Source organism: Chlamydomonas reinhardtii, chromosome 1, assembly GCF_000002595.2.
Source record: "Chlamydomonas reinhardtii strain CC-503 cw92 mt+ chromosome 1, whole genome shotgun sequence".
NCBI classification, from domain to species: domain Eukaryota; kingdom Viridiplantae; phylum Chlorophyta; class Chlorophyceae; order Chlamydomonadales; family Chlamydomonadaceae; genus Chlamydomonas; species Chlamydomonas reinhardtii.
This window is the reverse complement of record NC_057004.1, coordinates 3832477-3858733: the sequence shown is the minus strand read 5'-3', so window position 1 is coordinate 3858733 and position 26257 is coordinate 3832477. Positions and strand designations below refer to the sequence as shown.

Sequence of the window (26257 nt, the reverse complement as noted above, 5' to 3'; positions counted from 1 at the left end):
CTATTGCGCTCGTGATACTCCACTCAACTCACTACACGCCTCGACGAAGAACCCATGGCGCCATCATTGCAACACCGTTGACCATTTGGACTCGGGTCCTAGCCACGCCGTATAATAATTTATTACTCAAACATCTTTATATATCAATAACAAGGGCGAGAATGGTGATGTGCTCGTGCATTCCGCCACCAGCTTCGCTGCAACCGCGAAAGGTCTATAACATTCTGGTTCCGGACGTGTTCCCTCTCAAGCCACCGGATCCGCACTCAGATGTGCCGAAGGGCGTGGAGCGGAAAATGGAGAAGCTTGCGGAGTACCTCCAGAAGCAACCCGCAAGAACGTCAAAAGTAAGAGTAGCATGTACTGACGTGGTTTAGGCAAGTTGCTTGCATTGATTCCTGAACGCGTATATATGCAACCCCCATCGCCTCGCCTCGCCTCGCCCGGCGTTGTCTGGCAGGTGTCGCGCAGGCTCACCCGCCGCATCAAGGCGGAGCTTGCATACAAAAACTACGGCTATGTGAAGATAGCGGTGCAAACGTATCGTTACCTGCTTGGCAAGTCTGCGGCGGAGGAGAGCCCGTTCACGTTCAGCTACTTCGCGAAGGAGCTTATTGAGGAGCCGGACGCGGTGGTAAGGCGGGGCGGGCAGGCGCTCATGACATAGGGCTGCGCCATTTGGGGGACTGGCCCGTTGTTCGCCAGCTGGCAGCTGCCAACCGACGGCACGCGGTTTTTGAAGGAGTACCTGCGGCGTTCTGTCCGTCCGACACCGCACGCAGATTCGAACGCTGATGAGCCACACGGATCCCATGATCCGGACCATGGGGGCCGAGTTACTGGCGAGCTACATCAAGGCACAGGTGAGGGGCGGGTATCCATTGAGTTGCTGCAGCTTGCGGCTAGCTGGGTCGAATACGGCTCCGCCTCCGGCATGAAACGGTCCTTCATCGTGGTGTGATCCGTCGTGAGGCGTGTTTCGTATGTCATATCATAATATGCATGTAGCACTGGCGAGCGGGGTTGGCAGGGTGCACCGCATGGAAGCTTTGACACCGGATGCCACACCTGCACACTCGCGCGTCGCAGAATCCCGTGGAGCACCAGCTGCGCGCGGTGCAGCCCCTGGTGTCCACCGCGTGCGAGCTGGCGCGCAAGGGTGGGCAATTGCAGGCGGCGCAGACGCTGGCGTGCCTGCGCGCGGTGGCGGAGTTCATGGGGCTGTGCTTCGAGCTCAAGACGCTGCCGCCCAACCTGGAGGAGATCGAGGCGGCCGTGCTGCAGAACCTGGACACAAGCGGTGGGTGCAGAGCTGTTAGTTGGGAGCACTGGGGTCGACAGCAGCGGCTCAGAGCGCGGTTGCGGTCGTGATGGAACGGTTTCGTTCCCTGGTCGTGCGATGCCTATCGAAACGTGAGGACATTTGTGCATGCCTAGCGAAATGTGGGAACATTGGTGGAGCACGAGATACAGCAGCCAGTTCCGGAGGCGTCTGTGCAACACCGAGCAACTGCTTGTGGGTCCGCAGGTGCCAGCCCCGTGAACACCACACCAGATGAGGCGACGGTGCCGGGACTCGCGCACAGCCTCCTGCTCAACTTCAAGCCCTTCCTGCAGGCGAGTGGGAAGACGCTGTCTGCCTGGCACCTGTCGGTCGTGACCACGGCCAATCGCCTTGGGGATTGTTATACTAGCATGTCTCTGTCTATAGGTCACATGTTGGTGTTTCGACACGCAGGACATCAGCACCGTTTACCGGGTGATGGAGACGCTGTTTCGCCATCTGGACGAAAACGGCCGCTGGCAGCAGACGGACTCGGTGCAGGTAACGAGGATGCAGCCTCAACCTGGGCACTGAAGGGTGGGATCTCGTCGCCGGCAAACTGTAGCAAATACGCCAAGGCAGGCCATGTGATTTGTGATCCCTACAGCCAACATGCGCCTGACCAACCCATGCCCCTGGACCTGCTCCGCGTGTGTACAGCGGCTGATGGCGCTGGTCCAGAGCTCCTGCTCGGAGCAGCCCTTCCCGCTGTTTACGGCGCTCATGCGCCACAGCAGCGCGCCGGGTCTGGGCCCCGACGAGCGGGTGGTGGTCATCAACCTGGCGCTGCAGCAGGTGCGGGGCCGGGTTTTGATGCGATCATGCTTGCCAGTAGTGAAGATGCAGCAGGTGGTGGCCAGTCTCTGTGGCAGAGGCGGCGTAAGGGTGCAGTCTTATCTCAGCTCCACTTCATTGCCGCACGCTCATTCAGCTTTGTCACGCGCCCTTGTTGCGCTGCAGCCGTCCGTGTACTCGCTGTCGGCGTTCAGCATGGCGCTGCAGGAGCTCCCACGCGCTTTGACGGCGGACGCCAACGCCGCCACCACAGCGCTGCACAACGCGGTCATGGGGGCGGTGCGCAAGCTGGCGCAGGAGGTTGGTGACGCAGGCCAGATGTGCGAGGCCATCTCGTCCGTGCTGCGCCAGCACGCGACGCCCTCCAAGACGGCTCAGGTGCGTGCTTTGGGTGCACATACACGTCCGTAAAGCGTGCACATAGACGTGGTGGCGCACATGCTCAGAGCTTGACAAGCTCCTGTGGAACGGTTTCAGCTCGTGCTTACCATTGTGCCGTAGGCCTGCCTGGAGTGTGCGCTCACGGCGGTGCTGGTCATCCCTAGCTTCCCCGAGGCGGGCCGCACCTTCCCCGGTGGCCACGCGCCGGCGCAGCTGCTGCAGCAGCTGGCAGCCATCATCACTGTGTGGGGCTCGGCGGAGGCAGAGAGTCGCGCCACTGCGTGCGCGCTGCTGGGCGCGGTGCTGACGGCGTGCGGCAGCGCCGGCGTGGGCGCGGGCGGCCTGCGCGATGAGAAGCAGGCGCTGGGGCTGATGGACCTGGTGCTGCAGGTGGGTAGGCAGGCAGTCGGGGGCCGTGGGGTAGGTCCGGCTGCAAGGGGCAAAATGTGAACTCAATGGGGTTTTGGTTTGCCAGGACTCCAGGAGGCCGGGAGGGCCAGCTGCGTGTGCTTCGCGGCCCGTGTTCAGCACAGTGGGCCTCCGTGAAGCCCCAGCTTGCGTATGGATGGGGCTGCGGTTGACCGCTGTGCGGTCATGGTGGTGTGTGGATGCAGATGGCGCGCAACGTGTCGCTGGGTACGCCGGCCGACGTGGCGACCATGAGCCGAGTGCTCATTGCTTGCTTGGACAGCAAGCAGCCGGAGCTGCTGCTGCATGGCGTACGCCTGTCCAAGTGAGTGCGCTTCTCGGCTTGCGCTACCTTTCGGCTCTGTATTCGCGCATGCGCGGTCTGTGGGCACGCCGAGCAGGCCGCCAATACCGCACCTGTGCCCCCTGGTCAACTCGTAGGGTGCTCCTGGCTGAGGCTTACAAGTACGCGCCCACTGTGGGTGCAGCAGCTGCCGTGGAGCGCGCGGCAAAGGACGCGGCGGACGTGGAGAGGCCAGGGACAGGAGGTAAGGGGAGTTCGTTGGTTGCTAGGGCGGTTAGGGCCTGTTTCGGCCGGAACACGGAGCTGTTTAATATGTTCTGCTGTGCTTGTGTTGTGCAGACGAGGAGTCAGACAGGCTGTGGGCGGTGTCGCTGCTGTTGCTGATCAACAACCTGCTCAGTACGTTGGCGTCGCGCGGCAACTGCCCGCACCTTCTACCGCTGCGGTTCACCATCCCAGCGGAGGCGTGCGCCAGCCTGAAGGTGTGTTTCGGGGCATACTACGTTACTTGCGCGCCATCCTTGCGGCCATATGTGCATGAAATGCGGGTTGGCGAGTTTAATGTGACCTGTGTGCATGGCAGTGATGTCGATCGCTTCTATTTGTGCTTGCAGGAGGAGAACGGCGCGCTGGTGAGCACCTCGGTGCTGCTGCAGGGCGACGCGCGCTTTGCCGAAGCGTCCCTGAAGGGGGTGCAGGCCGAGTGGCCCGTGAGCCATTGGTACGGCAAGGTGCTTGACGCGCTCTGCAAGGTGAGGCGGGGACTGCAGGTGCAGTGCGACAAGGTGCACGGCACCCGAGATAGCCCTGGCTAGCCATTCAGGGCCTTCATGGCCGTAGTTCTCTTGGGCAGGGCAGTTGAATGCGAGATTGCACGATGCTGACCGCTGCCGTCTGCCCAATCCCCTTGCTTTGCCTCTTGCAGGGCAGCCTCCTGCAGACGCACTACATGCACAACCTGCAGAACGTGGTGTTCGAGCCCTTCGCCGCCTACTCCATGCCAGGCCTACCCGCAGCGCAGACGCTCGCGGTGCAGGCCTCGCTTAACCCGAGCGCTGCTGGTGTACAGGGCGCCGGCGCCGTTGCGGCGTCCAGCGGCCGTGACCCCGCAATCCAGCAGTAAGTGGCATGATATTGTGCAGGTGCTTGAGGGATGAAGTCATGCCCGGATTAGGCGTTGAGGCGTACGAGCACACGCCTCCACGGAATGGCGCCCTCCCAGTCCCGGAGTCCTTGTAACTTGACACCGCTCTTGCCCATCTCCTGTATGACTGGCCCGGCGTTGCCCACAGCTTGTCAAGCAAGCTGGAGGCGATGGCTCGCAACCGGGTGGCTTCCATCAAGCGTGAGCGCCTCAACCTGCAACACGTGATGGACTTGCTGGGCGATGGCGAGGTTGAGGAGGCGGCGGCGGGGCAGGCCAAGGGTGAGCAGTGCGTCTGTACTTGTCAGCTGCGTCTGGCTGTCAAACTTGCATATGTTTCGGTTCTTGTGCGTCAACATTGGCGTCATGCCCCGTAGGCCCAAACGGAGCAGCGGTGGCAGCAGCAGCAGCGGCGGCCAATGGCTCGAGCGTGTCCTCTCATGAGGTCAAGCTGTCGGTGGCGGACGTCCTGAGCGCGGTCGCAACCTTCAACGATAAGCCGCTGCCTGCGGACGTGTCCGCGGGGCCAGGACCGCTGGAGCTAGCTGACCTGGCGCAGCGCCTGGAGGCAGTGACTGGGTGAAGGTGATATGGCGGCAGCTGCAGCAGCAGCAGCAAGCAGTGATTAGGGATGATGTGGTGGGTTGTAGCCTTTGGGTAGAAGCATGGTAGTCAATGGGCTGGAGATTGGTGGCCCAGATGCGCAGAGGGCGTTGCCATTACGTGACAGCGACAGCTGTTGAGTTCATAGGGTGGTATTCGAGGGATGGGACACGCATTTGGTACGGGCCGCCGTGTGTTTGGAATTAACTCACAACACTTACTGCTTTCAGTCGGATCTGTGGCGTCACTCTGAGCCGGGTTTTTAGGCTGAGTCCCCTAAGCGAAGCGGTCCAGGGGGTCTGCCCTACAGTGCCCTCCACGGGTGCCGGGGTGCGACATGCCCCCACGGTAATAGGGCCGTTGCAAATTGTTTTGTCATCTGCTGGGTTCTGGGAATCAGCTGCACCCTACGGGACTTTACCAACCTGCCCTGACACTGTCCCATCACACCCCCCCCACGGTAATAGGGCCATCCGTGGCTCTTGCCAACGCCGAAGCAATGTGTTGAGTTTGCGCCTAGAATAGACGACCACTCAGAACGGTGTGTGATGGGACACTCAGGACGGTGTAAGAGGGCTAGCGCTAAGACAGGATCAACCCATCTAGCTCCTCACATCCACGGACCTAGGCCGGACGGCTGGGGAGGACAGCTCAACCTGTCCTCCAGACTCTGCAGCACACACACGCTGCAGCCGTGGCTGTAGCACACACGCACCCCATCACCCGCCATCGCTAATCCGGACGCCTCTGCCAGGGGCAGGGGCGGGTGCAGGTTTGGGCAGGAGCTACAAACTTCGCATAACTCAACACGGGCTGCGGCGTGATCTTGTTAGTTGTTACCGCACTTAGGGTGGGCATGTTATGCTTACCCACCGCCATGCCAACGGGAGGCTGGAGGACGTGGAGGTGTTGCATAAGATGTGGCCGGAACTGAACTGTAGTTCACATAACTTGGATAGCCCCCATCCGTTTGGCCCTGGCCCCAGGTCAGCGCCGAACCCTCGGCAGTAGAATTTGCGGCGGAGTGGTCACGAGTCACGCACCTTGCCGGTAGCAGCAACTGAGCGCGCATGGCGCAACCTGTTGTCTACTTCTAATCGGTGCAGGTGTGCAGCTCGTCAATTCTGTACTGGCCGACATATGACACGAGGTCTCGCGCCAGGCAACCAAAGTCTCTGCTTTGGGGTGCCTCGTGCCTGTGTGGTGGTACGGTACACGTCGGTCGTGAACACTCCTGGCCCCTCAGGCCTCAGGCATCGTACCTCGATTTGACCCTTCACCGGGCTCTACAACGTGTCCGAACTATCACAGGCTAGCGTCCATTATCCCCTGATTCCTCATCACCATGTAGCGGTAAACAGCCTCACGGCTGTCGCCACAAACAACAGCTAGTGGCCCCAAGGTTGCCTCTTTGATGCAGTGCTGCGGCCTGACAGTATTAGCATTGGTACCAGCCCCGATACGTCGCCGCCTCACAGCTACGGCCTCGCAGCAAGCACTCAGCACCAGGGCCGCCAATAGCCACACGCCCACGTGACAACTAGTCCCGGTCGCCCTGTTGACCGTGTGCGAGCGGCCGACGCTGCTACAGGCTCCTGTATGTCGCGCGTACGTAGGCATGCTAGTTCACGTCAGTCGCACCCAGGCCCTACCTCGGCGCGGCACGCCAAGCCGCAGCGGCACCAGGGAGGGTGGATCAGGTGTCAACCAAGGTGTCAACAGGATGAAAGCAACAACGGACCGACACACAACGGCAGGTACAGCAATAGACGCCCTACGTGCGCTCAACCAGCAGTATGATCCGTCTCCGTCAAGCGCTAACCAAGCCGCGCGCAAGGGACTCTGACACCACACGGTCGCATCTGGCCTCACCTCCGTGCCCTTACCAAGAGTCAGCGCAGTTCCCCTAGAAATCAAGCATTGCCCGTCGCAACAACAGTGACGTCCAAACGTGACTCTGCTTGGGGTATGGGCGTCAGCTACACCCTACGGGACCTCGCCAACCTGCCTAAACCCTGTCCCATCACACACTCAGGTCAAGTAGCAGGGCCTAGCCTGTAGTAGGAATGCTACCAGACACCTGGCTTGTCCCGCCCAATTGTACGGCAGCTCGCCTCCACCGAACCTACACGCTACGCTATATGGCCAGCCCAGCATCTTGCCTATAACCCCACCCATGTTCACCTATCAGCGTTGAGCTCCCCGCCCTAGCGCTTAACAAGCCCTGAGCATGCAGGCTGGCCCTGCTCATATGCCTGCCGTGATGCCCCAGTACCTGCCTTGTAACGTGCACTCTTGCCGCAGCTCATCTCCTCAGCCGCGTCCGCCCCTTCCGCGGCCCATGCCGTTGCGGCCCATCGGCCCTGGTCCGCGCCCCATCATCCCTGGCATCCCACCACGAGCTGGCATGCCCATGGGCCCACCCATCGGACCCCGACCGCCCATCCGCATGAGCCCTCCCGGCCCCGGCGGACCCATCTGCCCCTCAGCCATGCCTCCCGGACCAGCCATGGACCCGCCACGACCGCCTGGCGTTGAGCCGCGGCCGCCCTGCGCGGGACCGCGGCCACCAGCGGGGCCCATGCCCGGCCCCTTATTTCCGGCCACCCCACCCGGCCCTGCCCGGCCATGGCCGCCCATAGGCCCGCTGCCCATGGCACCACCGCCCCGACCGCCCATACCAACGCCAGGTCCCATGCCTGGCCCCATGCCGGGCGCCATGCCTGGCCCCATGCCGGGTCCCATGCCGGGCCCCATGCCGGGCCCCATGCCGGGCGCCATGCCTGGCCCCATGCCAGGTCCCATGCCGGGCCCCATGCCGGGCCCCATGCCGAGTCCCATGCCGCCCTGCGGGCCTGGCCCCATGCCTTGTGGGCCCAACGTGCCAGGGCCCAGACCCATACCTGGGCCCGGGCCCATTCCAGATCCCATGCCCGGTCCCACACCCGGTCCCATGCCCTGCGGCCCCGGGCCCATGACCATGACCATGGGTCCAGCGGGCACCGGCCCCATGCCCGGACCCATGCCCGGCCCCATGCCCGGCCCCATGCTCATGGCTTGAGCAGGCCTGCCGCCGGCAGGTCCGCCCGGCCCACCGTCGAAGCCCGTCGTATAGCTGCCGTCGATGTACGTCCCGCCATCTGACCTTCCAGAAGGCGGTCCGCTGACACCGGTCCCACCTGCGCCGGCGCCGCTACCCGGCGCGCCGGGCGTGTTTGGCCGGCCGCCGCCGCCTCCCACTCCGCCAGCGCTGCCCATGCCTGCTCCCATCCCCATGCCGCTGCCGCCCATACCCGGGCCGGGACCACCGTCCACCCGCACGTTGCCGTCTGCCAGCACGCTCGCGCTGTGTGGCGGCGGGTCCAGCACTGTACCGCCTCCGCCTCCGCCCCGGCCGCCCGCCTTGCTGGACTCCTTGAGAGGGCGGGCGTACTCGGGGAAGATGATCATGGAGGACTCCAGATCGGTGTCTAGCTGGTAGCCGCTGAGTGCCTTGAGCGCGTGCGAGGCGGTCTGCACGTCCGCAAAGTCCACGAAGCACTTGACGGACTTCTCGCGAGCGGTGTCCTTAAACACCAGGCGGAAGGCCTGCGTGGGCAGTGGGTGGAGGGGCAGCGGGTCGGCCTGAGGAAGAAGAACAAGGCGCAGGACGACAGGGAGCTAGGATGCACGGAGACATTCGGTGCGTAAGCACGACGGCAATTCGCAGCGCACACCTACCTTGAAGCCGGTCAGGTTGCGGAAGATGTGTGACATCTCGCGCCGCGTCACGTCCAGCGGCAGCTTGTCGATGTACAGCGAGGCGGTGGCGTCCGCGGGAATGAACAGCGTGGGGCCGCTTGTGCCGGTGCCGGCAGCCGCCTTTTGCTGCTGCGGCGCCTGTTGCTGTGGCTGTTGCAGCTGCTGCGGCTGCTGACTGGGGGCGGTACCGCCGCCGCTGGTTTGGTTGGAAGCCGCACCAGCGTGTGTTGAGCCCGGCTGCTGCAGCTGCTGGGGCGGCAGCGGTTGCTGCTGCTGTTGTAACTGCGTCTGCGCCTGTTGCTGCGGCTGCTGGTACGGTGTCTGAACGTACTGCTGCTGCTGCTGCTGCTGCTGTTGCGGTTGCACTGCCTGTTGCTGCGCCGCACCTTGCGGCTGCTGGAGTGGCTGCTGGTATGGCTGCTGCTGCTGCTGCGGGCACTGTTGGTATTGCTGTTGCTCGTACGACTGCGGTTGCTGCTGATACAATTGTTGCTGGTACTGCTGCTGCTGCTGCTGCTGCTGCTGCTGCTGCGGCGGCTGCATGCCACCGCCGTACAGTTGCTGGCCTTGCATAGAGGAGCCCTGAACAGCCGGTTGCTGCTGTTGCTGCTGCACGTACTGGGGGTACTGCTGCTGTGCCTGCGGCTGCACCTCAGCAACTGGCGCGCTTTGCTTCTGCTGCCCCGCCGGCTCCGCTGCCTGTCCTTGCTGTGGCACATTTGTGGCTTGCCCTGCAAGAAGCGTGCACAGCGAGCAACACTTTACACTGGTAGGACTGAACATTCCTGCCACGCATGCCCTTGCTGAGCTTCCTGCAGCATGCATGGTGCCTACCTGTCCCCAGCAGCCCAGCCAAGTTTGTGAGCTGGCTCTGGCTGAGCGTGGCGAGCGCGGCCGCCAGGTTACTGTTGACACCGACCGCCTGTCCTTGCGTGCCCTGCTGCTGTTGCTGCAGCATTGGCTGCTGCTGTTGCTGTTGCATGTGTGGCTGCTGCTGCTGCTGTTGTTGCATGGGCGGCTGCTGTTGCTGTTGTTGCTGCTGCGGTTGTTGCGGCTGCTGCAGCTGTTGCGGCTGCATTGGCGCTGGCTGCAGTGCGGGGGCCCCGGCAGCCACCTGTGGCAGCTGCGACGGCTGCATCTGCATGGTGCCACCACCGGCACCTGCCGCAGCGTCGCCTGATCCCTGCATGCCGCTCATGCCCATCCCCATGCCCATTCCCATTCCCTGCTGTGTCTGCTGCACCTGCATGGGGTACTGCATCTGCAGAGCCATTGGCATCATGTCCCCTTGGACTGGCATAGGCTGCTGCATGTAACCTGTGAGCAGGTGCAGTCGTAGTGAGCCTGAACTATGCATGTCAGTCAGCAATGTCTTGTGGCGCGGCCCCCGAAATGCTGCTGTATGAATCCCACAACTCCCAGGAAGCGACCCAGAATGACCTGAAGTTGCCTCACCGTATGCGGGCTGCCCGTAGCCATATTGATATGCGCCGTATGCATACATCTGCATTGCATCAAAGAGCACCTTTCGTAACTGCGTACAGCAAGATTGACCCCTTCCTACTATTTCAACGCCCCGTGTTGCCAGACGCTCACCGCCGCTTCATCTGGCCGAGCTTGCTTCATGCTCATATCTGCCGAAGGAGATCACCATGTAAACAGGCAGCGGCTTGTAAACCAAGAGGAGAATTATGAAGAGCTACAGCGGGTATGCTGGTGCGTAGTAAGTGCCAGATAGTGCCCGTGCACCATGTGGGTTCGGGACGATTAGCGTGCGAACCAAACACACGAAGAACCCTGTCGCAAACTACGGTACCAGCTTCCCCCCGACGGCAGCCCAGTGCAACGGGCGTTGCCCCTGTCTCCCCCAGGCCACGTGAACCCAGCTCCATGCTCGCGAGACTTGTCGGCATAGCTCACCGTGTCCGGCGGCGTATGCAGCGGGCTCCCGCCCCCGCTTGCCCCCGCCGGCCCCGTCCATGCGCCTTCTCTCGCCGGGGCAGCTGATCCAAGATTATAACTTGTCAGATGTTGTTTCTGTGCTGCGTTGTCCTATGTCGGGGCACAGAAATTATGTCGGCAGAAGGTGCACTTGTCTTGTCGTTGCTGTTTTTTGCCTACAGCATAATGGTACCTATTGCAAGCATAACAGATTCAACTTCATGAAACGGGGCAGTCTCCAGGCCAACGACAGCGATTGCTCCCGTGGATTGCTCCAGTCCTGTGCTCGCTGTTTTGCAACCTAGGCCAACCGCAAAAGCGTTGTGGCGCAACAATGTGAATTCGCATGCGGGCACGGCACAGTTCCATGCTTCCATGCAAGGAGATCGCAACGCCCCCATTCCCCACGTCCCCCACCCTCCTGGCCCCCCTAACCCTCCCCTACTCGCACTCCTGCCCGTCTGCTCTCTACCGTACTTACACCCAAAACCTACACTCGCATTATGACATCATGTCTTATGTCGTGCCTCACTGCCTGGTCGTGCGCTTACATGTCAGAGCACGCCCACACGCCGTGGCGTGGCGGGCAGGCGAGATCCTGAACAGCGCGTTGCTGACCTACCCTCTCCACCCTTACGGAAGCTGCACTGCTATAATCAAGCACTCATGTACGAGCCATTTCCTGGACTGCCCAGGCTGAAGCACTTGTTCCAGCTTTAATACGAATACTCATCTACATGTCCCCCACCGTTACTGCCGACCACAGGCAGACCACAAGACAGTTAGCCCAAACCCATCTCTCCTGCCAGTGTCACGTCTTGCCAAACTACGATTGAAGCTGCGAGATGCAGCATCCCGCCACGCAGCCCTGCACAAGGGCCACGGCCCTCGCTTATGATCTGCTCCGGCACATCAGCCCTCTCACTCCACCCCCCGCACTCCCTGCACTGGATCTGCACAGGCGCCTCCACATGTTACCTCAGTGATCGCCTAGTTCATAGCACCATTATCAAAAATGCTTCAAGAAAATGAAGCACCGGTAAATTGCGCGGCACCGCGTCGGTGCAAGGTGCCTCCTGCGTAATGTACCAGGTCGGCTAATCCGGGTTGCACCACTTTGCTCCCGGTGTCGTTGCCGTCCGCCAGCCCTGAGCTCATTAGTGGTACTTGCTGTCAAATCCTTCTACTAGGTCGTCCTCGTGCTTGTAGGTTCGCACAAAGCTGGTGAAGCCGCCTCTTAGTACGAATACCTGTGGGATCGGGCTGAGCGGCTGCTCCATTGCCTCCAGACGCCGCGCCAGAGCCATCGCGCAGCGGGGCCCACGCTGCTGGCTGAACATACAATGAACCACAACCTGCAAAAGCGATGAAAGATGTGGTGCGTCAAGCGTGTAAGTGGCAGCCAATACCAGCGCGCGACGCAGGCGGAGCAGAAGACCCACGTGACACGCACCATTTCTGCCTTGCCCGCAATGTGCTCGTTGATGAGCGAGTCCACATGCGGCTCGTTGCCCCAAAATTCTGAAGGCGAGTTCACGGCCCCCTTAACATGCCCGCCAATGAAGTCCTGCGACCACGGGCAACCAACGTATCTGGGCTGTGGCGTTCCGCTGCAGCAGGGCCCAGACAAGGTTGCAGGGTGCCTACGCCGCCCGTGCCGTACCCAGACCCCGTTCTGCACCCGCCGTTACATGCCATCCAGCTCAGCTTTCCCTTCCTACCTCGTCACGCACGTCTACGACCTGCGGTGGGAGGACCGGCTGTTAGCTTCGGGGTGATACGGCGTGGCGCCTCTCCATGCTTGCTCACCACCACTCGGTCGCGAGTCTTAGGGTGACGAAGAGCAGCGGCAAGCTGCGAAGGCTCTAAATACTGAACCGTCATGGTTACCACAAAAGCTCGTGTTGTGTGGGCAAAATGGTTGCGGCAGTGGTTGCGACGATGCTTCAGTCAGTTAACAGACGCAGAGCTGTTTAAAGTAATTGACGGCTTAAACAATATAGGCTTCGGCATATGGGCATAATGTCCCGCCCGATGTGCGAATGAAGCGCATCGGTGGACACGAACACAGGCAGGCCTGGGCCTGGGAGCGCCCCTTCCAAGGCCCCAAAGCGGACAGCAGGGCACCGTGCACCTCCGTATTTGCAACGCCCCACACCCGGGGCTATGGGAGGAATCCCGGCATTGCTCTTACTGCACAACCGGTTGAAGGAAATGTTGAGCGGCGACAGGCCGATGTCTCCCCTGGTCCCCCATGCTCACAGCCGGCACGTGCCACCGCACTGCAGCACATCCATGATTTTACACTTTTACAAACTACTGAAACCGCAACTCTGCAGGCCTGCGAATTCAGCACCCTAAAAGTAAACATGTCTGCCGAAGCGCAGCTGGCGGAATGCAGGAGTTATGAAGTTGTGGACGTTCTAGGCAAAAAGGAGGGTCAGGGCTACGGGCGTGGACGGATGTAGGCAGATAAACGGACAGATGGGCACACATGGAGTGAGGGAGGCACAGCTTTTGTCGTGATTGTGAGCATGGGCCGAGGCGTGGGGGTTGTCGCCGCGTCCACGTGCGCCGAGGACCAAAAGGAACACAGAACACAAACTGGATACAGCTCTTTTTCAAGAATCATGAAGGGGCGAATTGAAATTGGTTCAGTTTTTGTGTGGGCGACTTACCTGCGCCCATACATTGGATGCAAACCTTATTTGATACGGGGAAAGTAGCTGTAATCATGTTGATGTAGCGTCCAGCCCCCGAGAGTTGGTATGAGCCCACTGGCGCGAACGGCCTCGTGGATTGTAGTTGCACAGCTGCTATGCACCTTATGGAGCGGCACAAGTAAGCTTCGCACATGGTAACACGGCTTCAACCAAGGGCACTTCGCTTGAGATGACTTTCGATTCCGGAGCGACAAGGCTTTTCCAGCGGCTGGAAAGAGCATCCACCGGAACTTGTTTGTTGATAGGCATCGCCAAGACGCAGCGGCTGGATTGTCGAAGAGTGAGGGCGCATGAGTCAACCAGCAGCACGCCGGCGTGGGCGTCGGGTGTGGGCCTCTGCGGAAAGCTTTCCAACGGGTATGCCGATTGCTGCACTGCTCCTGCAGGCATTGCTGCGCGCAGTTGCCCGACAGTGCCCGGCTACCAGCTGTGGTCAGGCGCAACAAGTGCTGAAGGCGCCGCACTACAAGATGGTGCCCGCAACTCGACTCTCATAGCGCTGGCTCGGAGCTGCAACCCCAGGCCTGACTGCACGGGCTTCACCACAGCGGGGCAGCTGGTATTGTCAGCCCTTGGCAACCAGGAGGTGTCAGCAACCGGTGGTAGCACCAGCAACGCTACCAGTTGCGAGGGGCTCTACACGCGGGCCGACCTCCTGGATGGTGGAATGACTGATGATCTGACTGGATTGGAGGTGTCCAATGACTTCGACCTGGACGTGCCGTATTACCGGCGCGTGCCGTGGGACGCCTGCAAGCAGCTCTGCATCAGCACGCTGGGATGCCGCAGCGTCAGCTTCCTCGCCTCAGAGGAGCTGTGCACCCTGAAGACGGCGACGTGCGTGGAGGCAGGCTTGGGCAGCGGCTGCGTGCAGCGGCATGCTTCGACGGGTTACTTTCTCCAGTCAGATCGGGCAGGTAAATCCGACTCTGTTTGTCCCTGCGCCATCTGGGTCTAGGGCACCTGCCGTTGCGCTCGTGAGCCTCATATTGACATTGTTGCCCCACTGTGCATCATCTCTCTAGGCACGAGCGCCGACTTCGTGGCGGGTACGCCCGAGACCTCCCTACATTACTTGGGCCTGCCCTCGCAGCCGGGGACAGCCAGCGAAACTGAGGCCGCCTGCAGGCAATTCGGCGGCGCGCGGCCCGCCTCACTGCACACCACCAGTGATTACCGGACGTTGCTGCGCGCTGCGGAGCAGGCAGCGGCGCGCATGGACGCCCACAACAGCAACACCAGCGGCAGTAGCAGTGCGGGAGGCATGGCTGCTGCCCGCCGTGGGCCTTACGTGTTCTGGCTGTTCGGCGTCCATAACGCGTCCTCGAGCCGCATAAGCTGGCTTGATGGCACCGGTTATGTGCTGCCCGTCAACTTCAGCGTGACGGTGCGCGGCGGCTGCACGGCGGTGGTAGTCACCAATGGCACAGCCGGCCTGGCCACACGAGCCTGCACGGAGCAGGGCGCCCCAGTGTGTGCCGTGTACGCCCCAGGTGAGCAGCAAAGTCGCCTCAGCTGCGCATTGCTGTGCGCGACGCTGTGTTGTAAGGGGGGGCCGCTGACGTCTCCCGCACAGGGAAGGCTGTCGCAGCTTAGCAAGCAGGGCGTGAAGCAGCTCGCCCGCCGCGGACCCACATGCAGGTGACCCCGGCGTGCGCTTCCAGACCGACAGCACAATGGTGGTTGCTTTCAACGACCGACTGGGCGCCCAGGACGCCATCAACTTCTGCGCGGGCATGGGCGCCGTGCCGCACCGGCCGGTGGGCGCGCGGGGTAAGGCATGGCCCACGGCTGGCAAACACGGGACAGGCCAGGGGCCAACGGGCATCAGGTATGCCGTGCCACACGCGATGCACACGACGGGTTGGGCTCCGTGTGAAGGAGCTCATACTCAGGGTACGGGTATGCCTTTCTGTTGCAGGCCGGGAGGCGGTGGCGGAGCTCACGGCGGTGGCGCGTGGCGACATCTGGATTGACGGGTGCGTGGCAGGGTCCGGCGGCACAAGGAGTATCCGTACGTGCTGGCAGGGAACGGTGGCAGGGATAGCAGATGAAGTCCACGGTCGTTTTACGCATTACGGCAGCATCTTGACACGCGGAATTGAAGTGCTGTTCTCATGGCCATGTTACCTTGGATCAGGAACGGACCCTTCGACCTCCGGCCTGCGACACTCACAAACTACACGTACGGAGACGGGTCCCCGATTCTGTCAGAGGTATGGAGCGCTGTTGCAAAGGTGTCTGCTGTCCCAAACTTGCGCCGCTGGGAGTGCCAGTCTTTCATTGCAACTGCCTTCATGCACACTGACCAATGAGGCCTCTTCCCCTGGTCGTTACAGCCATCATGTTTCTCTACGGTTTGCGGAAACATTCCCCCTCGCACCTGGCTGGTGCTACCCTACCATATGCTGCTTGCAGTTCTGGGCTAGGGATGCAGCCCCGGGCCCGGACTGCCTCTTAGCGGCCGCGGGCGGCCTGCTGAATGGCTGGTTGTACCCCAACACCTGTGACGAATCGCGGCATGTGGCATGCCAGTGGCCTGTGCGCAACGGGCCAGGCCCGTCGCAGAATATCCCGAGCGCGCCCACGCGTGAGTGTCTTTATATTGCACCGAGTCATGTAATCGGGGCCCTATGTCGGCGCATTGCAGGGCCATCGTATCTTTGTGTTTGCTTGGCATGCTTGGGACGTTACGCCACACGGCTTGGTGCCCATGGCGCATGAACGGCGTGGCCCTTCCTACCAGACCCTTCCGTTGACCTCGATTATGTCCCGCCGGCGCCCGCTTGCCTAATTTTCCCGCAGCCAATCTGCCAAGCTGGGAAGGCCGCTTGGATAAGCTGCCCGCGCGCGTACGGCTGCAACGCGGGAGCGCCTACGTGTTCATCACCAACCCGGCGACCTACCCCGTGGGCGTGGCCATGTGCCAGCAGCTGGGCGGCAACATGGTGTCCATCCACGACGGCGCCACGGACGCACTAGTGATGCAGGCAAGCTGGGGCGACAGTAGTATGCGCTAAGTGGATCGAGGTTGAAAAGTCTGCGGAGTGCGGACATAAGCTGAGGAGTACGGTGCCCAATCTTACTTGCAACGTCGCTGCTGATTTCTGCGCTGGCTGTTGCCCTTTTGCGCGAGACACAGACCTGGCTCGACTTAGACCCCTTGAGCAACAACTTCGTCTTGATTGGGGAGCGCCGCGTGCTCACGTACATTGGCCTGGACAACGTCCACGGCATCAACCTCGGGTGGACGGATGGCACTCCCTACGACTACCAGGTGGGCACACACACCATGCAATGTCGACCCTTTCCCTTGTGTTTCTTTAGCACACCATCCAGGATAAATGCAGGACAGGTCGCAGCACTAGACAGATCGGTTCATTGCTTAAGACATGTCGGCATTGAGGCATTGCGCTGGAGATGTGCCCATACATGCCCTACCGCGCTGCTCAACGCTAATTACCGCCAATGCCTGTGTGTGGGGAGACAGGGCGAGCTCTTCACACTGACCTCTTCGCCTGTGGTCGTGTGCCTTACGGTAAACACGGTGGGGCCCTCAGGGCCCGTTCGCTGGGAATGGGCCAACTGGTCAGGTAGGTCGTGTGCGCTTGCTAAAGTACGGTAGCTTAGTTTGGGCAAATTTGCCGCAGCCTCTGCAGCGGGGCCCCTCGCAAGTACTTATGGAGATGCTGCTTGCCCCCGCCCGCAGACTGCGATAGTCGAAGGCGAAACATCACGTGCCTTGTCCCGGCCAAGCCCTGTAAGTGCATGGCGGCCACGCAGCCGGCGGCTATATAGCTAATTGTTGTTTATCCTTAAGGCGCGGGTGCAGGCATCGTCGCATAGTGACCACAAGCTCTAGTCATCGTGACCACCCCCTGTGTGTGGCGCCTACCCGGGGCAGATGTGCAACCCTCCGCGGCGGTGGTCAGCAATGGGGCGCTGTTTGAGCTCCACTTGGGAACACCGCGCACCTTCCCGGACGCCCAGGAGGCGTGTCAGGCGCGCGGCGGTAACTTGGCGTCGCCGTCTGTGGGGCGAGACCTGGAAGTGCTCAGGACCTTCCTGCACAGGTGCGTTGCCGTTAGATGGGGCTACTTATTTTACCGCACCTCCAGCGAGACCCCTTAGAGCGCTGCGAAGTCCACCAGCAAGCATTGAAGTCTTGCGCGCTCCATCAACAGGCTACGGCAAGAATACAGCACGCAGCAGCGCTTCACTGACGGCCTGACAAGCGATTTTGAAGTCTGGGTTGGCGCGACCACCAACAAAACAGGTACGGATATAGCGAGATAGGCTTGCACCGGCATACGTGTTACCGCACGTGCCGTCCTTGCCTTGGGTATGTGCTGTGTGCATTCCGTGGCTGTACCCGCCGACCATCACGTTTTACATTTGATCGCACAGGCTTGAACCTGGCGTGGACAGACTTCGTTTGGGTCGGAAGCCCTCGCTCGCCATTCGACTTTCCCATGTGGTACGGCGGTTACCCGCCCGGACGCCCCGTGTCGTTCTCCCAGTTTTCTGGGGCACGGTCTGCCGCAACCCTCTCCTACTCAACCGGTGGGTATGCTCGTCATGTTGGGCCATGCGCAATCATGCAGAGGCATACGCTGCTGATTGATTCCCTGAGATTATTCTCTGACTGCTGTACGCAGGCAATCTCATGCTCGCGCGCCGCCGCTACCAGATGAGCCGGCCATTCCTATGTGAAACGCCGGTTGGCTCGCCGCTCCAAAGCTACGAGGTAAATTCTGCTGGTGATGGGTCAGCAAGAGGCATCACTTAAGCCATCAAGGCAACCCGTGTTCCTGCTTGCCGCCATCAGCTTTACACCTGGTCCTGTGCTGTACCGCAGGCTGACGACGGCACGACGTACGAGGTGCTCCGCACACCCTACGCGCTGCCGTACCATGCGGCGGAGCAGGTGTGCCAGGCGCGCGGCGGCCACCTCGCCGGCGTGTCCTCGCCGCAGCAGCTTGGGGCGGTGGCACAGCTGTGCAGCGCGGCACTGCAAGCCCTGCCGCGGGCAGCCAGCGGCGGCTTTGAGAGCCACGACGTGCCGGACGGCTGCTGGGTGGGGCTGTACTGCCCAGCGGGATACCGCGGTGGGGTCAGCTTCATGGACGGTTTCGGCGAGCGTGCCCTACGAAGGTTGGCGAGCTTTCAGCCTTCCATCCTCCAGGGCAGTAGCTGCAGCTCGGGCTTTGACTTGATGTGGCTCGACAGCCACAGTACCGCAGGCGACGGCGGCCTGGCGGGCCTGGTCAGCGGCGCAGCGTCTAGCCTGAGCCCTGGCAGCCGCTGCGGTATGGTGCGGCCCGGTGCCAGCAGCAACAGCAGCAGCACTGCGACGCTGGCTATGTCGGCTTGCAAGCAGTTTGCCGCGTTCGTGTGCGAGCGTGGCGGCATGAGCACTCCGCCGCCGCTACCGTCCATCACCATCGCCCAGCCTGCAGCTACAGCACCGGCGGCGTCAGCAGACCAGATCCCATCAGGGGCGGCTCGCTATCAGGGCTGCTACACGCTGGTGGACGGGCAGCAGCGCGCGGCGGCGACGGCTGGGTCACTGGCACTGGCGCCCACGCCGCTGCCGGTCCTGCTGTCGCAGAACGCGTCCAGCCTGGCTCAGTGCTACAGCCTGGCGCAGCAGAGCGGCCTGGCGCTCTACAGCATCGTGGGTGGCAGCGCTTGCTGGGGCGGTGCCGCTGCTCCGGGTCTGCCGTTCGTCAACGTCAGCGACGATACGATGTGCCGACAGGCCTGCAGCAGCGGGGACACCAGCAGCAACAGCAGCGGCGGCCAGCAGCCGGGCTGTGCAGCGGCGGGCTATGCAGCCGTGTTTGCGCTCACAGCTGCCACTGCCGCAACCGCAACAGCTGCACCGGCCGCGCCCTACGTCTGCCTCACGGAGCAGTTGCTGGCGGCCCTGAACGCCTCAGTCGTGGGGCAGCTGCACATCAGCCCCTCCCAGCTGTCCCGCTGCGAGGCGCTGTGCTCCTCTCTGGCAGCCTGCGACATCTACACGTATGACACGCGAGCGGGCGCCTGTGTGCTGCTGGGTGTTCCCGGCGTCGCCAGCCTGACCAGCCTGCCTGTGTTCGATGCCCAGTGGGCCCGGACCACCTGCGTCAAGGCCACTCGCCTGGTGGCGGGCGCTACACCCAGACAGCTCCCCAGCGTCAGCTATGCAGCAGCTGGTTCAGCCACGCACGTGTGCAGCGGCGCGCTGGGTCGCCGCGTGCGTGCTGCGCCTGTGGTCGCGTACAGCCCCCAGGACAGCCTGCCCGTGAGCGACCTGGCGGCCTGTGCGGTGTCGTGCAACGCCAACGCGACGTGTCAGGGCTTTGCAGTGTGGCCCGCAGCAGGCAGTAACGGTTCGCTGCTGTGCGGCACGCGCACGGGCATCGTGGTCGACACCAGCTACGACTGGTTTGCGTCACGGTCCTGGGTAGAGCTGCCGGACGCCGCCGCTGGCAGCAACAGTAGTGACAGCGGCTCAGTCGGCGTGGAGGGCTGCCTGGTGCTGCCTCGGCTGGCGACACCGCCCGCGTACGTGTGTACCGAGTACGTGGATGCGGCCGGCTGGGAGCTCCGGCGGCTCAACGGCTCGGACGAGCAGGCTTGCCGGGACACCTGTGACGCGGACGACGACTGCTCGCTGTATGTGGTCTACACGTTGCCGCCCAGCTGCAGCCTGAGGTGCGTTGCGGCAGCTTCGCGCAAGCTTTCTGCGTAAGCTTTGAACGCTTTGTATAGTCCTTGCGTTGCCATTAGTCCGATGTCATCAAGAAGCTTCAAACAAATTGTTTGTCACGCCAGGTGTTTGTCATGGCTTGCAGGTACCGTGCATTCCACGATGGCAAGGCCTGGCCTGGCGTGGTGGGCACCAATGGACGGCTCGCTGGCTCGGATAAGGGCACAGTGAAAAGTTGCGTGCATACGTACCGGCTCCTGACCCCGCTTCTTTCTCCTGCGTTGGGCAATGGTAATCGACGAGTGCGGCTGGGAGAAGGTGCGTTCCCTGGGATGTGTACGGAATGTTTGGAGTCTTGTGACTGTGACTTAGCGCTCCACTTATGTTTCATACTCCATAAGTCATGGTGCTGCTACCCTTGTCCGCCGCTTGTGCAGATGACTCCTGGCATTTGTGCACCCCGCACCTTGACATGCGCGGAGACGACTTGTTCCGGTTTGACACGTTCAAGGACGTAGTCTGCGCTCAGGTGCGTGTGTGAGGGTGGCCAGCCTGGAAGGGCATACCTCGTTTTGCAACAAGCTCGAGGTGCCGCGCGGTACACCAGCGGACTTGTCATGCTTGTGTTACTCATGTACTTCCACTGTCTGCAGGAATGCGCGACACGCGCGATCTGTAACTTTTTCATCACCACCGCGGACGCTTCCTATGGGGCTTGCTACGCCAAGTCCGGCGCACTGCCTTTCACCATGGGCGACGGCAGCGAATACCCGAACTCGCGAGGCATGGCCCGCCTTGACCTGGTAAGACTCCCGACAAGTGTTCCCCGGTCACGGGAAAAGGGGCTGAGCCCCTCCACAGTCTGAAGCCGAACAACCTCATCGCCCGGACATAGCCGGGGTCGGTTTCCACAGGCACATAGCCAAACCAGGTGCCTATCAATGCGGTATTGCTTCCTTGCCGTAGCACGCACCGAACCCATGCCATGACCAAGGAGGATCAGCAAATTTTCACGTAAGGTTCAATGCTGCTGTTTTGCTGCGCACAGGGAAGCGTGCTGGAGACGTGCCTCAACCTGGAGCGGCAGCTGCCCCGCAGCCCGCCCGTCTACGTGTGCGCGCAGCAGTACAGCGCCGTGTTTGCGGCGGGCGCCCGCAACACATCCGTCGCCACCGCATACGCTTGCGAGGCGCTGTGCGACCTGGGCGCCGGCTGCGTGGGCTACACGTGGATGGCGCACAACAGCACGTGTGTGCTGGGAACCAGTGGCAGTGGCAGCAGTAATAGCACCGGCAGCACCACTGGAGGTCTGGCGGCGCGCACGACCGGGCCGTCCTGGCTGGCCACTCAGACGTGCTTGCACGGGCCGCGCCTGATGGCTGGGCCCACACCAGCTTCCAGCAGCCAGCCGGCATCGGCAGACCAGTACGTGCATGCCGCCGGTGCATGGCACTTGTGTGTGCCGGCGGCGTCTTGGTCCGGCAGCGCCCCCGATGTCCTAGGCGTCGTGCCTTTGCCCAACGCCGGCAACAGCAGTGCCAACTACACGGCGGTCCGGGCCTGCTCCCTGGACTGTACGGCTACGACGGGCTGCCAGCTGTTTTCGCTTTTCTGGGTCAACGATGCAGACCCGTCCCCGGCCTGTGTGCTCCAGGGCTGGGGCTCGGCGGCAGTGCTGACCGGCCCAGGATCAAGCCAGGGCTCAGGCCCATTAGCTTTGTCATGCCTGGTGCTCGCGTCCGAGCGCGCGTTTCCCGCGGCGGCCGGTGGCCTTGTGCACCCGCGCGTGCGACCGGCGGCCGTGCAGGCATACCGCAGCAAGCAGTACAGCGTGTACTTGCAGCCCGCCAGCTACAGCCTGGCCGCAGCCACATGCCAGAGCGCCGCCGGCGGCGGAGGACAGTTGCTGTCCGTGAACAGCGCCCAAGAGCTGACGGTGGTGCAGGCGCTGCTGCGGCCGTACCTACAGGCAAGCACCCACCCTGCAGCCGGGTCGGCGCAGCTGGACACGAGTCCGTTCTGGACGGGGCTGGTGTGGTCTGGCAACAGCACCGGATGGAGCTACAGCCATGGCCGCACAACCAATGCGACGTTTGTGGGCTCGGTGCTACAGTCTGGGGCTGCAGGAGGCTGCGGTGCGCTCGACCTCATAGGTGGAGCAGCAGGGCTCCGCGCGGCCAACTGCACCGCCTGGGCCCTGCCGTTTGTGTGCGAGTATGAGATGCCGGCCGTTGCGGTGGATGGGATCACCAGCTCTGGACAGCCACTGCAGCTGTTCCCCGCGCAGGCCGGATACAGCCAGGCACTGCAGCTTGCCTCGGCTGCCGGCGCAGTGCTTGCGGTGGTGGACTTGTCAGCAGCGGCTCCCGGCAGCAGCGGGCGCCACCGCGCACGCGCGCTGCTGCAGGCGCAGTCAGGAAGCGGGGCGGTGCGCTTTGGTAGCGCTTCCGCTGCTGCCGCCGCATGCGGTGCGCAGCAGCTGCTGTCCTCGGGCTGCTGGGTGCAGCTACAGCCGCCGGCAGACGCCTGCAACAGCACGAGCGGCACTGCGGCGCTGTGTGGTGCGACCGCGCTGCTGCTGACTGATGCCACATCCACGACGGCTTCCACGCTGCAGTCTCTGGCCGGCCTCGGGTCTGGCACCAGCAGCATCGGCAGTGGCAGCGGCACGTGTGCAGCGGCCCTGGTATCCAGCGCCTCTGGCAGCGCATCCTACGTACGCGCGGCATGCGCCACCCAGGCAGCCTTCTTAGCAGCTGTGGTGGACCCGGACGCGCCGCTAAGGGCTGCCGTACTGGTGCCACAGCAACCGCAAGGGCCGGACCTGCCAGCTGGCGCTCCTGGAAGCTCAATGGACGAAGCTCTGCCGCCATGCGCCATTGCGGGCGTCGTGGTTGGCGTGGTGCTGGCGATGCTTGCAATCATCGTAGGCTTCGTGGCCCTTGCACGCCGGCGCAAGGCTGCAGCAGATGGCGAATTCGTCCCACCGGCAGAGCCGCTGCCTGTGTGCCTCGTAAAACTTAGCGCGCGGTCTGCAGGGGCACCTACCCCGGTGCCCACTCCCCCAAGCTCGCGCCCTCCAAACAGCAACCGCGTGCTCCTCAGCTGTGGTCGAGTCGCGGACACAGGTACGCTAGAAGCTGGTGTTGAGTCGGACTCGGCCATCACCACATTGCAGCTGCCACCCACGCCCAGCGGCTCGGCACACCGCACCAGCCTGGGTCCGAACAGGTTCACGACCGGTATGGACACCACCAACAGCGATATACATGGTGCTTTGAACCAGAGCCTCCGGGGCTTGACCAGCAGCCAGCAGGCGCTCAACGCGCAAATTGTAACGGCGGAAGATCCTGACCAGGTGGGCCGGGCATTGCGGCCTCAATCCAGTGGCTTTGGTCCGTGGGAAGGGAAATGTAGATGCATCAACGCACCGTTGTTATGTGGGATTAGGTTCTTGTCTGACCATTAGCTGCGCGGTCGTGGCGCTAATGCACATTACAGGACGATGTCACGTGGTGTATAAACCCCAAGACCGACGTCGCGTGGGACCCGAAAGCGGAGCTGGGCAAGGGCACCTTTGGCGTGGTGTACAAGGGCGTGTACAAGTAAGTGGAGCGGCACTTGCGGCACAGCCATCATGGTGACTCTTCCGGTCCCAGCATCTTGCAACATCGCTGCCATTCTGTGTCTGTCGCGCAGGGGTATGCCGGTGGCAGTCAAGACCGTGCTGCGCGCTGGCCAGGGAGCTTTTGAGGCGCAGTCGCTCAAGTCACTGCTGCATGAGGCGCGCATCCTGGCGAAACTCCGGCACCCCAACATTGTCACGTGCTATGGCGGATGCATCACCAATGCAGATGTCTTTATTGTCGAGGTGAGCGGCCGAGGGACCAGGACTGCGTGCACAGTCAACCGCCTGCACCGTTTATTTGTTTGGAGTTTGATCCTTAACGCATGTGCACCTCGTGTCACAGGAGCTGATGAGCCAGAATCTGTCCCAGCTCATCACGTCCGCCGCCGGTGTGCCCATCCCGCTCGAGACGGTGCTGCGCATTGCCATGGACGTGGCCAGCGGACTCTTCCAGCTGCACCCCACCATCGTGCATCGCGACCTTAAGCCCGACAATGTGCTGCTTGACGCGGCCGGCCGGGCCACGATCAGCGACTTTGGGCTGGCGCGGTGCGTGAGTGCGCATGTTGTGGGGCCGCTCTTGACTCCTTGCCTGCTGGTGTCTGTGTGCACATGCCTAAACTGGCGGGTACTTGCCCACACCATGACCTTCAGGTTCAAGATGCAGTCCTACCTGGTGTCCACAAAGAACTTCGCAGCGGGCACGGTGGGTGCGTGTGTGGCGTCGTGATCATTCCTTGGGAATGAATGCTCGTACATGGCTTGACATTGGATAGTTCCGTAGTCTGGACACCATGCGCAGGCTGTGGGCTAGCTCCGTCACCCTGCAACGAACGTTGCAATCTGCAAGCACTGAAACATGCTTGGCGTGTCGGGCTGCCGTTAATCTCAGATCCCCTACATGCCGCCCGAGACTTTCAGTAGCACCATCGTGGGCATATCCGAGAAAGCAGGTGAGCTACTTTGCAAGTGCACAATTACAGTAGTGGCCAGTGTGCGCGCCCTGCTCGCCTGTGTATCCTGATCTAGGGCTGTATGAACCGTCGGCCTGTTGCTCTTGACGCCCGCAGACATATACTCCCTCGCCATGATCATCTGGTCCCTGCTGGCTGGCCAGCTGCAGCCCTGGACTGGATACCACTACGCGGCCATCATGTTCAAGGTGTCGGTCCAGGGCGAGCGGCCGCCGCTCCCAGAGGACCCCGCCCGCTGCCCGCCGCGCCTGGCCTCGCTTATCAAACGCATGTGGGCGCAGGAGCCGGCGGCGCGCCCGGGGGCTGGGGACGTGCTGAAGCAGCTAGGGATAATTCTGCGGGACGTAACACGGGCGGCAGCTGGGAGTGCTACAGGCAGTCTCTGCAACAGTGACCTGCGTAATGCACTCCCAACCAGTGCGGAGGCAGGCCAGTCTGCGCCAACTGCCTCCGCGGTTACACAATGAACTAGCAGTTTTGCAAGTGATCTGCAGGTCATCACTGCCACCACCTTTCGGCACACATTTCATCACATATTAGGCTATTCGGGGCGACTTGGTTCTCTTCGCAGCGGGTGGGGTGGGAAACACTTCAGGCGTACTGCATTCATGACTAATAAATGATGGCGCACGGAAATGAGTATTTTGGTTACGAATTGAGGCCATCAGAAGCAGTGGGCGGGGTTTTTTGTGTACTGCTGCCGGAAGTGTCACTTGGCAGTACGATTCAATGTGTATGCCCGCCCTGTCCATGGATTATTGGCTATGCGTGGGTTTGTCAAGGAGTTAACATACCGTATGAAGGATGGGAAGCACGAGGCGCCGTATCAGGTGCTGCAAATACGTCGCAGGCCAGCATTACATCAACAAGCGAGGCATAGGGGATTTGTAGTAGTGGGTATAATGCAGGGTGTCGAAGTATACTGTCGGGCACGCGCTCACGTTCGTACACTTGTGCTGAAGGTGTCTGTGGCTTATTAGAATGATGTCCATAGCGGGTTGCCACCCAGGCTCCAATGCGCATCTGGTCAGTCGGTTCGTTTGCTTCAAGTGTGGCTGGTTTCGACCCTCCTGGCTTTGATGCCAAGAGCAACTAGAGCACAAGACAGGGTGTGCCCGTGTGTGGCGGCGACGGCGGTGGTGGTGGAGGTCCTGGCCCATGCCTGGCCCCACCAGCAGCAGCAGCAACGGCAGCGGCGCAGGGCCCGGCGGCGGCGCAGGGCCTGGGCCCATCAGTTGCTGCGTGCATGTGCGTAGCGGAGGAGCGAGCAAGGCCGCGTGGAGGAGGACAGCGCGGCGTCGCTCAAGAAGCGGCGCTGGCGCGCAGGTTGAGGCCGGCCGGTGCCTGGTTAGTGGTGGTTGGATGTGCGGGGGGGTTCTGCCAGCGAGTTCGCGGGGACGCACGCGCTTGATGCCGGGTTGAATGCTATTAATAAATGTACAGGGACGTGATTACATCACCATTCTGCGGCTAAGGGCGCGCGCCCTTTGCCGTTTTGGACCTCCTACTCGTGCTCGCGCCAAATCGCGCTCTTAACCGGTCGGCGCGTTCCGACGATTCGCCAGGCGCCAAACCTCTGCTGTGCCACATGAAA

General features: G+C 62.0%; 4 protein-coding genes across 4 annotated transcripts; 2 read left to right on the top strand and 2 right to left on the bottom strand.

Annotated features, from left to right (window-relative positions):
- Positions 1 to 101: 101 nt before the first annotated feature.
- On the top strand, positions 102 to 5542 carry CHLRE_01g024950v5 (uncharacterized protein). Its single transcript, XM_043058537.1, has 16 exons — positions 102 to 347; positions 461 to 634; positions 783 to 863; positions 1090 to 1300; positions 1529 to 1617; positions 1739 to 1825; positions 1985 to 2119; positions 2285 to 2497; positions 2621 to 2890; positions 3115 to 3233; positions 3350 to 3456; positions 3552 to 3694; positions 3827 to 3964; positions 4138 to 4331; positions 4505 to 4638; positions 4734 to 5542. The coding sequence occupies exons 1-16, from the start codon at positions 162 to 164 to the stop codon at positions 4937 to 4939; spliced, it is 2487 nt and encodes an 828-aa protein (XP_042928451.1). The 5' UTR covers positions 102 to 161; the 3' UTR covers positions 4940 to 5542.
- A 317-nt stretch (positions 5543 to 5859) lies between these two features.
- On the bottom strand, positions 5860 to 10961 carry CHLRE_01g024900v5 (uncharacterized protein). Its single transcript, XM_043058536.1, has 6 exons — positions 10621 to 10961; positions 10297 to 10334; positions 10156 to 10204; positions 9535 to 10017; positions 8680 to 9431; positions 5860 to 8547 (listed from the first exon to the last, which is right to left on the bottom strand). Exons 1-6 carry the CDS (start codon positions 10679 to 10681, stop codon positions 7273 to 7275), a joined length of 2658 nt encoding a protein of 885 aa, XP_042928450.1. The 5' UTR covers positions 10682 to 10961; the 3' UTR covers positions 5860 to 7272.
- Positions 10962 to 11019: 58 nt separating this feature from the next.
- CHLRE_01g024850v5 (uncharacterized protein) lies at positions 11020 to 12631 on the bottom strand. The gene is made up of 4 exons (XM_001689495.2): positions 12451 to 12631; positions 12363 to 12383; positions 12095 to 12208; positions 11020 to 11996 (listed from the first exon to the last, which is right to left on the bottom strand). Exons 1-4 carry the CDS (start codon positions 12523 to 12525, stop codon positions 11799 to 11801), a joined length of 408 nt encoding a protein of 135 aa, XP_001689547.1. The 5' UTR covers positions 12526 to 12631; the 3' UTR covers positions 11020 to 11798.
- A 640-nt stretch (positions 12632 to 13271) lies between these two features.
- Positions 13272 to 26211, top strand: CHLRE_01g024800v5 (uncharacterized protein). The gene is made up of 26 exons (XM_043058535.1): positions 13272 to 13482; positions 13751 to 14281; positions 14390 to 14857; positions 15006 to 15137; positions 15286 to 15343; positions 15505 to 15580; positions 15783 to 15954; positions 16170 to 16354; positions 16507 to 16641; positions 16855 to 16957; positions 17074 to 17124; positions 17269 to 17437; positions 17549 to 17640; positions 17772 to 17927; positions 18023 to 18111; positions 18223 to 20066; positions 20207 to 20379; positions 20499 to 20590; positions 20715 to 20864; positions 21110 to 23419; positions 23563 to 23666; positions 23761 to 23932; positions 24033 to 24238; positions 24344 to 24395; positions 24582 to 24642; positions 24760 to 26211. Exons 1-26 carry the CDS (start codon positions 13410 to 13412, stop codon positions 25128 to 25130), a joined length of 8025 nt encoding a protein of 2674 aa, XP_042928449.1. The 5' UTR covers positions 13272 to 13409; the 3' UTR covers positions 25131 to 26211.
- The last annotated feature ends 46 nt before the right edge of the window (positions 26212 to 26257 follow it).

What these genes read in the sequence shown, in the direction of transcription:
- CHLRE_01g024950v5 (XM_043058537.1), top strand. Translation starts at nt 162, where the DNA reads ATGGTGATGTGCTCGTGCATTCCGCCACCAGCTTCGCTGCAACCGCGA. An exon ending in ACTTCAAGCCCTTCCTGCAG is followed by an intron (nt 1,618 to 1,738) that starts GCGAGTGGGAAG and finishes TTCGACACGCAG; the next exon opens with GACATCAGCACCGTTTACCG. An exon ending in TCAACCTGGCGCTGCAGCAG is followed by an intron (nt 2,120 to 2,284) that starts GTGCGGGGCCGG and finishes GTTGCGCTGCAG; the next exon opens with CCGTCCGTGTACTCGCTGTC.
- CHLRE_01g024900v5 (XM_043058536.1), bottom strand. Translation starts at nt 10,681, where the DNA reads ATGGACGGGGCCGGCGGGGGCAAGCGGGGGCGGGAGCCCGCTGCATAC. An exon ending in TGCATACGCCGCCGGACACG is followed by an intron (nt 10,335 to 10,620) that starts GTGAGCTATGCC and finishes CTCCTTCGGCAG; the next exon opens with ATATGAGCATGAAGCAAGCT. An exon ending in GGCTGGGCTGCTGGGGACAG is followed by an intron (nt 9,432 to 9,534) that starts GTAGGCACCATG and finishes CGCTTCTTGCAG; the next exon opens with GGCAAGCCACAAATGTGCCA.
- CHLRE_01g024850v5 (XM_001689495.2), bottom strand. Translation starts at nt 12,525, where the DNA reads ATGACGGTTCAGTATTTAGAGCCTTCGCAGCTTGCCGCTGCTCTTCGT. An exon ending in TCGTAGACGTGCGTGACGAG is followed by an intron (nt 12,209 to 12,362) that starts GTAGGAAGGGAA and finishes CCGTGGTCGCAG; the next exon opens with GACTTCATTGGCGGGCATGT. An exon ending in TTGCGGGCAAGGCAGAAATG is followed by an intron (nt 11,997 to 12,094) that starts GTGCGTGTCACG and finishes TCGCTTTTGCAG; the next exon opens with GTTGTGGTTCATTGTATGTT.
- CHLRE_01g024800v5 (XM_043058535.1), top strand. Translation starts at nt 13,410, where the DNA reads ATGAGCCCACTGGCGCGAACGGCCTCGTGGATTGTAGTTGCACAGCTG. An exon ending in CCGCCCAGCTGCAGCCTGAG is followed by an intron (nt 20,067 to 20,206) that starts GTGCGTTGCGGC and finishes CATGGCTTGCAG; the next exon opens with GTACCGTGCATTCCACGATG. An exon ending in AGCGACTTTGGGCTGGCGCG is followed by an intron (nt 24,239 to 24,343) that starts GTGCGTGAGTGC and finishes CATGACCTTCAG; the next exon opens with GTTCAAGATGCAGTCCTACC.